The 13,649-nt window shown below is 29.5% G+C and overlaps 1 protein-coding gene across 1 annotated transcript in view; it reads right to left on the bottom strand.

The window, feature by feature from the left end:
• Positions 1-1,611: 1,611 nt before the first annotated feature.
• LOC135140372 (eukaryotic translation initiation factor 4E transporter) overlaps positions 1,612-13,649 on the bottom strand; it is a 55,174-nt gene continuing 43,136 nt past the window's right edge. The window contains exons 9-11 of the mRNA XM_064070866.1: positions 9,459-9,947; positions 2,661-2,916; positions 1,612-2,578 (exon numbers count right to left, since the gene is read on the bottom strand). Of these exons, the coding sequence (XP_063926936.1) occupies positions 2,720-2,916; positions 9,459-9,947 (686 nt within the window). The 3' untranslated portion in view covers positions 1,612-2,578; positions 2,661-2,719. The remainder of the gene's footprint in view (positions 2,579-2,660; positions 2,917-9,458; positions 9,948-13,649) is intronic.

Raw genomic sequence — 13,649 nt, 5'->3', positions numbered from 1 at the left:
CTTGGAAGGTATGTGATTTGCCAAAATCAGTCTTATCTGAACAAGAACTAGCCTCGCCCACCCGCCCCTACTTTCTCGCAGGATATGTCATCTGCCAAAATAAGACCTATCTTAGCAAGTACTACCCTCTGAGAAAATAAAGGGTGGGTGGGCGGGGCTAGTACTTGCTGACTGAAGCCTTATTTTGGCAAATGATATATCCCCTCTGAGAAAATAGTGGGCGGGTCTAGTATTTGGTAAGATATGACTCATTTTGGAAAAAACATACTTTAAGAAAGTAAAGGGTGGGTGGGTGGGCGGGGCGACTCCTTGCTAACATCAGTCTGATTTTGGCAGATGACATAACCCCTGAGAAAACAGGGGGCGGGTGGGCGGGGCTAGTACTTGCTAAGATAAGACTGTTTTTGGTTCTATTAATCTTGTAAAAACGTGTTAAATTGCAAATTTCCATAGTAACGGGTTGAATTTCCAGATCTGATTGGATGTTTATTTTTTATGTTTCATTCTACTTCAGGAGCGAGGGAAGTTCTGTTGAAACACTTTCGGCAATTTTTTACTTTACAAGAAAATTAGAATAACGTGGCAACCTGGCTTCGGAATTTCAAAAATAAACTGTGGTTGTAAGAGGTCCAACAAAATATGTAAAAATTATAGGGTATTTCATAAAAAAAATACGTTGTGACGCCTTAAAAACTGAACACTCTGTATAGTTAAAAGTCATTGTAAAGCATATTCGTCGAAGAGGCGTTCAACTTTGGTCTTTCAAAAATGTACCATACTTGTGATAACTTTAAAACATCTCTCAAAAATTTTGATTTTTTCAAAAAATCCGGACCTTTTGGGTAAAAACTCAGCACAGAGTCATAAACTATGTTATTTTATACAATTTAAAACCCATTTACTATGTACAATTTTCTTCGTACTCTAGGGATCATGAAAGATCGAGAAAATACGCTATTTGATAATTTGAAGAAGTGGACTCCTGTTTTGTTCACTAACGCGAGTCGAGGACGAGCGTTAATTTCCTCGTAACACACGACAGCCAAATAAAGATCCCCACAGGACAACAAAACCACTGCTTAATCGAGTTAGAAAATAGCATTTTGTGACTATTTAGCGATTTTTTTAATTTATAAATAAATCTACAGTAGGCTGTATTTTGTTTATCCCAAATTTTGTCATCCACAAGAAAACAAAAACACTGCGAAAACTTAACTCTGCAGGTTTTGTCAAAATATTCCCAGGAAATGTGGCACCATTTGACATTTAAGTCACTTGTCAAGCACTGGACACTACTTAATAATTTTTTAAGACACAATTTCACAAAACTTTCGTCGCTGTTTACCAACTCCACTGGAAATTCTGGCTAATTTGACAAAAAACAGTCGATTCTGACCCAAAAAACTAGATAAACCCGACACAAACAATTTTTTGCCCGCCTTGTTAGCGCTCTCGTTTACACTTAAATAAAATAATCACTGAATATCCAACGTTTTCATTGTACTTACCTCTAATTGGTCCGTCTCCATGGTGACGTTTACGAAACCGGAAAAAAGGAATAGTCAAAGGAGACGTGTGGATGGAGGTTCGTTCGTAATGAAACTCTCGCCGAATGTTTGCTTTTTTTATTGACTTGAAAACAAAATATGTCGATAGTTACATGACATTTGATTGATTTTTAAAAATAAAACTCATGCAAGCTTGAGAGAGACAAATAATTGAACGGACGAAAATGAGTCTGACAGAATTTAGTCACATCTTTTTTTCGAAAGAAAGAATGTACACACAAAGCTGAAATGATCATGAATAGAATAAATAACACGCGAACGGAATGTTTAATTTTCTGTTGCAACAAATTTTCGTTCTTGACAGAAATGCACTGTTACCAGCGTCGCATTGAATTTAAGACGGTTGTCAAGACAAAACGGAAGTTAAAACGCGCAAGTGCGCCTCCGAATTTCGATAAAAGAACACAAATTAAAAACATCATCATCATCAGTTCCTTATATATACTTAATTAACAGTAGTACAGTATGTTCTTACATTGTACGTTTATATGTGTATATTATATAATATATTCTTGTTTAAACAGCGAACGGCGTCTAAAGCTCCGACTTGAATCGAATCAACACCAAAACCAAACGAAAAATCCTAAGAAAACATCAAACAGCAACTGAAACTCTTTACCGAACTATTATAAGAAATGAATCGCTTTTCCAAAATCCCACCTAAACACAGAAACCAAACTCGACACGAGGAAACGAAAACGTGCTATTTCACACAGAGACACATCTATGGAGCTTTATCGACCTCTTTGCGACCGGCCCGGGTGCCACAAACCCGACCCAACTTACTACGACTATCACAATTGAATCATTTTTCATGGCTATTTACAAAAATTACATTTTCAAAGGATCGGGTTTGTCGCGAGCCGGCGGTCGTGAGTATTCCGAGAACCAAAAAACAATCATTTGACACGTCATCAGCTACGAACAATATTTTTTTATGATTTTTGTCATCACCACTAGTGGAATAGTCCTTTCGTTGACATTGATACTTTTAAAATTATAGTAATAACCTGAAACGACAGAAACGAGACAGTCATTTTATTTTATCGGAGTTTATTGCGAAAATTATTTATTTTTCAAAAGAACACTCACCGTTGGTTGCCACAAAAATATAGAACGAGTTGAACAGGCCAGGTACTGAGTAAGAAAACTTAATTATGGACTGGTGGGGCCGTGAGTCTTTCGATTTCTTCCAGGCTGAGGAGGTGCTGAGAGAGGCCGGCCGTGCTCGGAAGCTCACCCACTCGGGCCCTTTCCAGAAGGTCGGGCGAAAACCAACGCGTCAACTGGTTGCTGGTCGGCGACAGGTCGCCGTCGTTGACGCCCCCTCGGCCCACCTGCCCCCTGTCTGCCAAAAACATTATTTTGTACTTTTTTTACTTCACAATTTTATAACTTGAAAATAAAAACATTTTTGATTTGACTTTGACATTTTTACTTTTGACACTTCGACAAAGTGCGTTCTTATTATTTAAATTTTTTTCTTAAATTGACATATCTAAAAATTGACAATTTCATCAATTTTTGGGGTCTGAAGTTTTTTTTTTTTAAGTTGGCACGTTCTTTTGACGTTTCAGTTTTTGACACTTTGACAGATGAAGTTGTAATTTTTTACTTTTATTTTAAATTGACGTCTTCGATACATTAACCTACAAAAATCAAAATATTTTTGACATTTTCATTTTTATTTAATAGACACTTGAAACAAAAAACTTATTTTTGATAACTATCACATTTTTGACAGCTGACCATATCAATTCTGGATTTTAATGACTTTAGACGTATTCAATTTGTCATAATTTTGACAATTCATCCAATAAAATAAGAAAAATTTTTGACAGTTGGAATCTGACACATTAAAAAAATATATATTTTGCAGCCCTTTTCCTATGTAAATCTGAAATTTTAATTTATGAAACATTTAAGATCATTTAAGCATTGACAATTTTGTTAATTTTTTATTTCTGAGGAATATTTTGTTCTTAAGTTGGCAACGTTTGACGTTTCAGTTTGTGACATTTTGACACATTGAGTTACAATTTTTATCTTTTTTTTTAAATTGACGTTTTTGATACATTAACAATGAAAAATCAAAATATTTTTGAGATTTCCACTTTTTTATTACTTTGACACTTGACACAAAAAAATTATTTTTGATAACTATCACATTTTTGACAGCTGACCATATCAATTCTGGATTTTAATGACTTTAGACGTATTCAATCTGTCATAATTTTGACAATTCATCCAATAAAATAACTAAAATTTTTGACAGTTGGAATCTGACACATTTAAAAAAATTATTTTGCAATCTTTTTCCTATGTAAATCTGAAATTTTAATTTATGAAACATTTAAGATAATTTAAGGATTGACAATTTTGTTAATTTTTTATTTCTGAAGAATATTTTTTTCTTAAGTTGGCAACGTTTAACGTTTCAGTTTGTGACATTTTGACACATTGAGTTGCAGTTTTTACCTTTTTTTTTAAATTGACGTTTTTGATACATTAACAATGAAAAATCAAAATATTTTTGAGATTTCCACTTTTTTATTACTTTGACACTTGACACAAAAAATTTATTTTTGATAACTATCACATTTTTGACAGCTGACCATATCAATTCTGGATTTTAATGACTTTAGACGTATTCAATTTGTCTTAATTTTGACAATTCATCCAATAAAATAACTAAAATTTTTGACAGTTGGAATCTGACACATTTAAAAAAATTATTTTGCAATCTTTTTCCTATGTAAATCTGAAATTTTAATTTATGAAACATTTAAGATAATTTAAGGATTGACAATTTTGTTAATTTTTTATTTCTGAAGAATATTTTGTTCTTAAGTTGGCAACGTTTGACGTTTCAGTTTGTGACATTTTGACACATTGAGTTGCAGTTTTTACCTTTTTTTTTAAATTGACGTTGTTAATACATTAACAATGAAAAATCAAAATATTTTTGAGATTTCCACGTTTTTATTAATTTGACACTTGACACAAAAAACTTGTTTTTGATAGCTATAACATTTTTGACAGCTGACCATATCAATTCTGGATTTAATGACTTTAGACGTGATCAATTCGTCATAGTTTTGATGCTTCATCCAATAAAATAACTGACATTTTTGACAGTTGGAATCAGCCACATTTAAAAAAAAAATATTTTGAAGTCTGTTTCATATGTACATCTGAAATTATTAATTTGTGAAGCATTTAAAATAATTTAAGCATTGACAACTTTGTTAAACTTTTATTTATGAAGAATGTTTTCTGTTTAAGTTAGCAACGTTCTTTTGACGATTCAGTTTTTGACACTTTGACATATTGAATTATATATATATTTTTTTAATTGACATCTTTGATTCATTAACAATCAAAAATCAAAGTATTTTTGACATTTTCACTTTTTTATTAACTTGACACTTGACACAATAAACTTATCTTTGATAACTATAACATTTTTGACAACTGACCATATCAATTCTGGATTTTAACCACTTTAGACGTGCATTTTTTATTTTTGAAGAATGTTTTGTTCTTAAGTTGGCAACGTTTGACGTTTCAGTTTTTGACACTTTGACAGATTGAGTTATAATTTTTAAGTTTTTTTTTAAATTGACGTCTTTGATACATTAACAATCAAAAATCAAATTATTTTTGACATTTTCACTTTTTTATGAATCTGACACTTGACACAAAGAACTTATTTTTGATAACTATAACATTTTAGACAGCTGACCATATCAATTCTGGATTGTCACGACTTTGCACGTGTTCAATCTGTCACAATTTTGACAATTCATCCAATAAAATAACTGAAATTTTTGACAGTTGGAATTTGACACATTTAAAAAAAAATATTTTGAAGTCTTTCTCAAATGTACATTTGAAATTATTAATTTGTGGAGCTTCTAAGACAATTTAAGCATTGACAATTTTGTTAATTTTTTATTTTTGAAGAATGTTTTGTTCTTAAGTTGGCAAGGTTTGACGTTTCAGTTTTTGACACTTCGACAGATTGAGTTACAATTTTTAAATTTTTTTTTAAATTGACGTCTTTGGTACATTAACAATCAAAAATCAAAATATTTTTGACATTTTCACTTAATTTGACACTTGACACAAAGAAACTTCATTTTTGAAAACTATAACATTTTTGACAACTGGAACATATCTGGAATTTAATGCTTTGGACGTGCCAAACCTTGAACCTATTGGATGAAGTGTCTAAATTATGACATTTAGACACTTCATCGAATAAAATAATTTAAATTTTTGACAGTTGATATCTGACACATTTAAAAATTTTTATACTGAAGTCTTTTTCATATGTACATCTGAAATTATTAATTTATAAAATATTAAAGATTATATATTAAACATTTTTCGTTTTTAAGTTGGTAACGTCTTTTTGACATTTCAGTTTTTGACACTTTGACAGATTGCGTTCTAATTTTTAACTTTTTTTTGTTTCAATTGATGTCGTCGATACACTATCAATCAAAAATCAAAATATTTTTGACATTGTCACTTTTTTATTAATATGACACTTGACACAAAAATCTCATTTTTGAAAACTACAACATTTTTGACAACTGAACATATCGATTCTGGAATTTAATGACTTTAGACGTGCTCAACCTGGCATAATTTTGACACTTCATCCAATAAAATAATTGAAATTTTTGACAGTTGATATCTGACACATTTAAACACTTTGATGCTGAAGTCTTTTTCATATGTACATCTGAAATTATTAATTTATGAAACATCAAAGATAATTTAAACACTGACAATTTTGTTAATTTTTCATTTCTGATGAATTTTTCGTTTTTAAGTTGGCAACGTCTTTTTGACATTTCCGTTTTCACACAGATTGCGTTCTAATTTTTAACTTCTTTCGTTAAAATTGACGTCTTCGATACGTTAATAATCAAAAATTAAAATATTTTTGACAATTGTCACTGTTTTATTAATTTGACACTTCACACAAAAAAACTTCGTTTTTTAAAACTACAACATTTTTGACATCTGACAATTTCAATTTTGAATGTTAAACTTTTAATGACCTTGAAAAATCAAGATATTTTTGACATTTTCACTTCGATGAATTTGACGTTAGACACATTTTATTTGTGAAGCATTTCTTCTTTCATTTCACTTTTCTATCATCACAAGAAAATAACAGAAATTTTTGACAGTTGAAATTTGACGTTTCCAAAATTTCAACATTTTGATGTCGGAGTTTTTTTATTTTCAATAATCTAATATTATAAATTTGTGGAACTTTTAATGACCTTGAAAAATCAAGACATTTTTGACATATTCACTTCTATGAATTTGACATTTGACACTTTTAATTTCCGAAACATTTATTTTTTCATTTCACTTTTCTACCATCACAACAAAATGACTGAAATTTTTGACAGTTGCAATTTGACGTTTCCAAAATTTCAACATTTTGACGTCGAAGTTTTTTTATTTTCAATAATCTAATATTATTAATTTGTGGAACTTTTAATGACTTTCAAAAATCAAGACATTTTTGACATTTTCACTTCGATAAATTTGACATTTGACACATTTTATTTCTGAAGCATTTTTTTTTCATTTCACTTTTCTCTCATCGCAAGAAAATAACTGAAATTTTTGACAGTTGCAATTTGACGTTTCCAAAATTTCAACATTTTGACGTCGAAGTATCTTTATTTTTAATGATCTGATATTATTAATTTGTGGAACTTTTAAGGACCTTCAAAAATCAATTTTTTTTGACATTTTCACTTCTATGAATTTGACATTTGACACATTTTATTTCTGAAACATTTATTTTTTCATTTCACTTTTCTACCATCACAAGAAAATAACTGAAATTTTTGACAGTTGCAATTTGACGTTTCCAAAATTTCTACATTTTGACGACCAAGTATCTTTATTTTTAATAATCTGATATTATTAATTTTTGGAACTTTTAAGGACTTTCAAAAATCAAGATTTTTTTAACATTTTCACTTCTATGAATTTGACATTTGACACATTTTATTTCTGAAACATTTATTTTTTCATTTCACTTTTCTACCATCACAAGAAAATAACTGAAATTTTTGACAGTTGCAATTTGACGTTTCCAAAATTTCTACATTTTGACAACCAAGTATCTTTATTTTTAATAATCTGATATTATTAATTTGTGGAACTTTTAAGGACCTTCAAAAATCAAGATTTTTTTGACATTTTCACTTCTATGAATTTGACATTTGACACATTTTATTTCTGAAGCATTTTTTTTTAATTTCACTTTTCTACCATCACAAGAAAATAACTGAAATTTTTGACAGTTGCAATTTGACGTTTCCAAAATTTCAACATTTTGACGTCGAAGGATCTTTATTTTTAATAATCTAATATTATTAATTTGTGGAACTTTTAATGACCTTCAAAAATCAAGACATTTTTGACATTTTCACTTCTATGAATTTGACATTTGACACATTTTATTTCTGAAGCATTTTTCTTCATTTCACTTTTCTGTCATCATAAGAAAATAACTGAAATGTTTGACAGTTGCAATTTGACGTTTCCAAAATTTCAACATTTTGACGACGAAGTATCTCTATTTTTAATAATCTGATATTATTTATTTGTGGAACTTTTAAGGACTTTCAAAAATTAAGATTTTTTGACATTTTCACTTCTATGAATTTGACATTTGACACATTTTATTTTTGAAACATTTATTTTTTCATTTCACTTTTCTGTCATCACAAGAAAATAACTGAAATTTTTGACAGTTGCAATTTGACGTTTCCAAAATTTCAACATTTTGATGTCGAAGTTTTTTTATTTTTAATAATCTACTATTATTAATTTGTGGAACTTTTAAAGACCTCGAAAAATCAAGATATTTTTGACATTTTCACTTCTATGAATTTGACATTTGACACATTTTATTTCTGAAGCATTTATTTTTTCATTTCACTTTTCTACCATCACAAGAAAATGACTGAAATTTTGACAGTTGCAATTTGACGTTTCCAGAATTTCAACATTTTGACATCGAAGTTTTTTATTTTCAATAATCTAATATTATTAATTTGTTGAACTTTTAATGACCTTGAAAAATCAAGATATTTTTGACATTTTCATTTCTATAAATTTGACATTTGACACATTTTATTTCTGAAACATTTATTTTTTCATTTCACTTTTCTATCACAAGAAAATAACTGAAATTTTTGACAGTTGCAATTTGACGTTTCCAAAATTTCAACATTTTGACGTCGAAGATTTTTTATTTTCAATAATCCAATATTATTAATTTGTGGAACTTTTAAGGACCTTCAAAAATCAAGCTTTTTTTGACATTTTCACTTCTATGAATTTGACATTTGACACATTTTATGTGTGAAACATTTTTTTTTCATTTCTCTTTTCCGTCATTACAAGAAAATAACTGAAATTTTTGACAGTTGCAATTTGACGTTTCCAAAATTTCAAGATTTTGACGTCGAAGTTTTTTTATTTTCAATAATCTAATATTATTAATTTGTGGAACTTTTAATGACTTTTAAAAAATCAAGACATTTTTGACATTTTCACTTCGATAAATTTGACATTTGACACATTTTATTTCTGAAGCATTTTTTTTTTCATTTCACTTTTCTGTCATCACAAGAAAATAACTGAAACTTTTGACAGTTGCAATTTGACGTTTCCAAAATTTCAACATTTTAACGTCGAAGTTTTTTTATTTTCAATAATCTAACATTATTAATTTGTGGAAATTTTAATGACCTTGAAAAATCAAGATATTTTTGACATTTTCGCTTCTACGAATTTGACATTTGACACCTTTGACACTAACCGACCCTGGTTTGAACTTACTCTGCTGCGGATTAAGGTACTGTTGCCAGGACGCGTTCCCTTGGTTGCCGTACGCCTGCTGCTGCCCCCCCGGCTGCTGTACGCTGGTCGGCCTGGCGTGCTGCTGGTGCTGCGCCCTCAGCTGCTGTTGCGTTAGCTGAGAGAACTGCTGACTATTAGGATTGGGATACTGAGGAAGATGACCTGGCATCGAACCGTGACCGTGATACGGCGGCTTTCTCTGCTGTTGCTGCTGCAACTGGCTCAAGTACTTCTGCTGCTGCGCCTGGCTGAAGAACTGCTCCGGCTGCTGTTGCTGCTGCGGCTGGAAGCTGTTGGCCTTGACGATCGGCCTCCCGGCTTGCTTCATGTTCATCTGGTACGGCGGCCACTGTTGCTGCTGCTGCGTCGGCGGCTGCTGCTGTTGTTGCGTTTGGGGGCGCATGCCGGTGACGGCGCGGCCTTGGGTGAGCTTGCCGCCGTCGACGAGCTTGCTCACGTCTTTTGCGCCTGCACAAAGTGGAACATGTCAGTGATGTAATTAAAAAAAAAAAAAAGGGTTATGGTTATTTCGACAGAACTTCCCTCACCCTTGAAGAAAAAAAATAAAGAACTCACGAAATTAGTAGGATAAAAATGTTTTTGAGAAATCAAAATGTCGAGAGATCGAACAATCGAAAAGTTGAAACATCAGAATATCGATAAATCGAGAAACTGAAATTGAAGAAATTTTATAAGTCGAAAATGAAAAAACGAAAATTAAAAATTTTAAAAATCGACAATTTCAAAAATGGAAATCCGAAAAGTCGAAACATCAAAAAATCGAAAAATTTAAATGTAAAAATTAAAAAATCCAGAGATGGAAAACTTCCCAAAATTGAAATGTTGAAACATTAAAAAATGGAAAACTTGAAAAATGGAGTGAAAAATAGAGAAATCTAAAAACCAAAAAGTGAAAAAAATTTTACAATCGAATGATCAAGATGTCCAGAAGTCAAACCATCAAAAAAATGCAAAATCGATAAATTGAAAAATCAAAAATTTAAGAATTCGAAAAACTGAAAAATGGAAATTGAAAAATAAAAAAAAAATTACGTTTAAAAAAATTTAAAAATTAAAATATCGAAAAATTGAAAAATTGCAAATCAACTGAAAAATCGATCAATCGAAACACCAAAAAAATCGAAAAATTCAGAAATTGAACTGAAATTTTGAAAAATCGATAAATCTAAGAACTGAAAAGTCAGAAAATTTTAAAAATCGAATAAGCACCGTATCAAGAAATCAAAGAAATATCGTGAAATTGAAAAATCCTAAAATGGTTCAATTTAAAAAATTTAAAAATCAAAAAATCAAATACATATTTATAAATTCGAAAAACTGAAAAACCAAAATTTCGAAAAATTGAAGAATCGATATTTTGAAACATCGAGAAATCGAAATTCAATAAAATTAAAGAATTCAAAATCAATTGAAAAATCAATCAAGGGAAACATCAAAAAATTGAAAAATTAAAATATGTAAAATTTGAAAAATTAAGATGTTGAAAACTTCCCAAAGTGGAAATTTTGAAATATTGAAAAGTCGAAAAATTTTAAAAATCGAATAACCAAGGTGACAAGAATGTTAAAAAAAATCATACAAACGAAAATTTGAAAAATCAAAAAATGGATTAATTTATAAAATCTAAAATAAAAAAAAAAAATGAAAAATCAAAACATCGAAAAATCGAATCGGAATTTTGAAAAATCGAACAATCGAAACATGAAAAAAATCGAAAAATTAAAAAATGTAAAAATTGAAAAATTCAGAGTTGGAAAATTTTCCAAAATTAAAATTTTGAACAATTGAGAAATCGAAAACTTGAAAATTCGAGAAATCTGAAAATGGAAGTCAAAAAATTTTAAAAGTCAAATAACCAAGAAGACATGAAATCAGAATACCAAAAAATGGAAAAATGGTTCAATTTAAAAAATGGAAAAATTTTAAAAAGTAATAAAAGACAAAATCGAGACGTTGAAAAATCTGAAATTGAAAAATCAAAATTTCGAAAAATTAAAGAATCGAAAATTCGAGAAATCGAAACTTTGTAAAATTGAAAAATTAAAATCTGTAAAACTGAAAACTTCCAATTCGAGAAATCCAGTAATTGAAAATTCAACAATGTTAAAAATCGAACCAAGTTGACAAGAAATCAAAATACCAAAAAAATCGTAAAATCAAAAAATTGAAAAATGATTAAATTTAAAAAATCGAAAAATTGAAAACTCAAAAATTTATTTGATTCGAAAAATTGAGAAATTGAAAAATCTACAATTTAAAAAAAAATGAAAAATCAAAATATCGAAAAAATGAAGAATCGAAATTTTGAAAAATCGAGAAATCGAAACATCAAAAAATGGAAAGATTAAAATATGTAAAAATTGAAAAATTCAGATTTCGAAAATTTTCCAAAATTGAAATTTTGAAAAATTGAGAGATCTAAAACTTGAAAATTCGAGAAAGTTAAAAATTAAAAAATCGAAAAATGGTTCAATTTAACAAATACAAAATCTAAAATTTCAAAATTTTAAACCTCGAAAAATTAAAAAATAAAAGAAAAAATCGATAAATCGAAAATTCTAAAACTAAAAAAAAAAAAAATTGAATGGTCAAAATATCGAAAACTGAAGAATAAAAAAAATCGAGAAATCAGATTGAAAACTTCCAAAAATTCAAATTTTGAAAAATTAGAAAATTGAAGTCAAAAAATTTTAAAAATCGAATAACCAAGATGGTAAGAAATCAAAATACCAAAAAATCGTAAAAGTCTAAAAAATGAAAAATCTAAAAATTGTTACATTTAAAAAATTGAAAAATTTAAAGTAATAAAAGAAAAAATTGGGAAATCTAAAAATCTGAAATTTTTAAAAAAGTGAAAAATCAAAATATGTGTCGAAAAATCGAAATTCAATAAAATAAAAAAAATTAAAATCAATTGAAAAACTGATCAATCAAAACAACAAAATCGAAAAATTTAAAACTTGAAAATTCGAGAAATCTAAAAATTGAAGTAAAAAAATTTAGCAAATCGAATGTCCCCAACAAGAAATCAAAATATCAAAAATAGCAAAATCGAAAAATGTTTAATTTTAAAAATTCAAGATGGCGTACAGTCAACAGGGCGATAAAGTGTTCTGCTTCGTTTGTGGTAACCCAGCAGTTAAGAAAAGAATTTATTGTAGTGATTGCAGTGTTTGGTCTCATCTAAGTTGTGCAGATAAAAAAAAGTGCTGTGAACAAAATGTTCAAACATCTGATAACGATACTCTACCTAACCAAGAAAACCTGGTCCAAACTATCAATTCCTTATCGGCTATCGTCAATGATATGAAAAAGGTTATCGAAGAGTTGGTCACAGAAAACAAAAAATTGAGAGAGGAGATCGAACATGTGAAATCTGGAAAACAACAAACAGGGGAATCTGGTCCAGAAGTAGAGGAGGCAGCTGTAGAAGAGGCTGTTGAGCGAATACACCGGTCTCACAATGTTATTATAAGAGGTGTTCCGGAGTACCAAGGAGAGGCAGCTCAACAAAAACAAGCAGACGAGGAAATCGTTATGAATCTCATAAAGTCGGCAATTCCCAGTGATTTGGGCCAAAGTGTACTTAATCTCACCCGTTTAGGGAAACTTATCCCAAATCGTTGTAGAATTATTAAAGTCGAATTTAATAATCCAAATATAGTTAAAAAACTAATACGGCACCGTTTCGGTAACAACATTTTCTTCAATACTGATCTAACTCGGCTCCAACAGAATAGGGCTTTTGCTGTTCGTAAGGAATTTAAAAGGCGTCGTGACAATGGTGAAAATAATATTCGATTAAGATACTACAATGGCATGCCGAAAATTGTTGAAACAAAAAACGAATGAACATCCAACAGACATCCAATTCATCGTCATCTATTAATTATAACATACTCAATACTACATCAACATATACACTAATTTACCAAAATGTGCGTGGTTTGAATTCTAAAGTGCGAGAATTTTATAACAACTGCTGTGACATAGAAGCAGATATATTGTTACTGACCGAAACATGGCTTCATGAAAATGTTTTTTCAGCTGAACTTTTTCCTCAACATTTTGAAATCTTTCGATGTGACAGAAATAAAAGAAGAGGTGGTGGCGTACTAGCGGCAGTCAAAATTGGTTTTGTAGCTGAAC

This window comes from Zophobas morio, unplaced genomic scaffold, assembly GCF_036711695.1.
Source record: "Zophobas morio isolate AGI-343-1 ecotype UQ-CSIRO unplaced genomic scaffold, CSIRO_AGI_Zmor_V1 ptg000040l, whole genome shotgun sequence".
Lineage (NCBI taxonomy): Eukaryota > Metazoa > Arthropoda > Insecta > Coleoptera > Tenebrionidae > Zophobas > Zophobas morio.
This window is presented reverse-complemented; position numbering and strand designations above follow the sequence as displayed.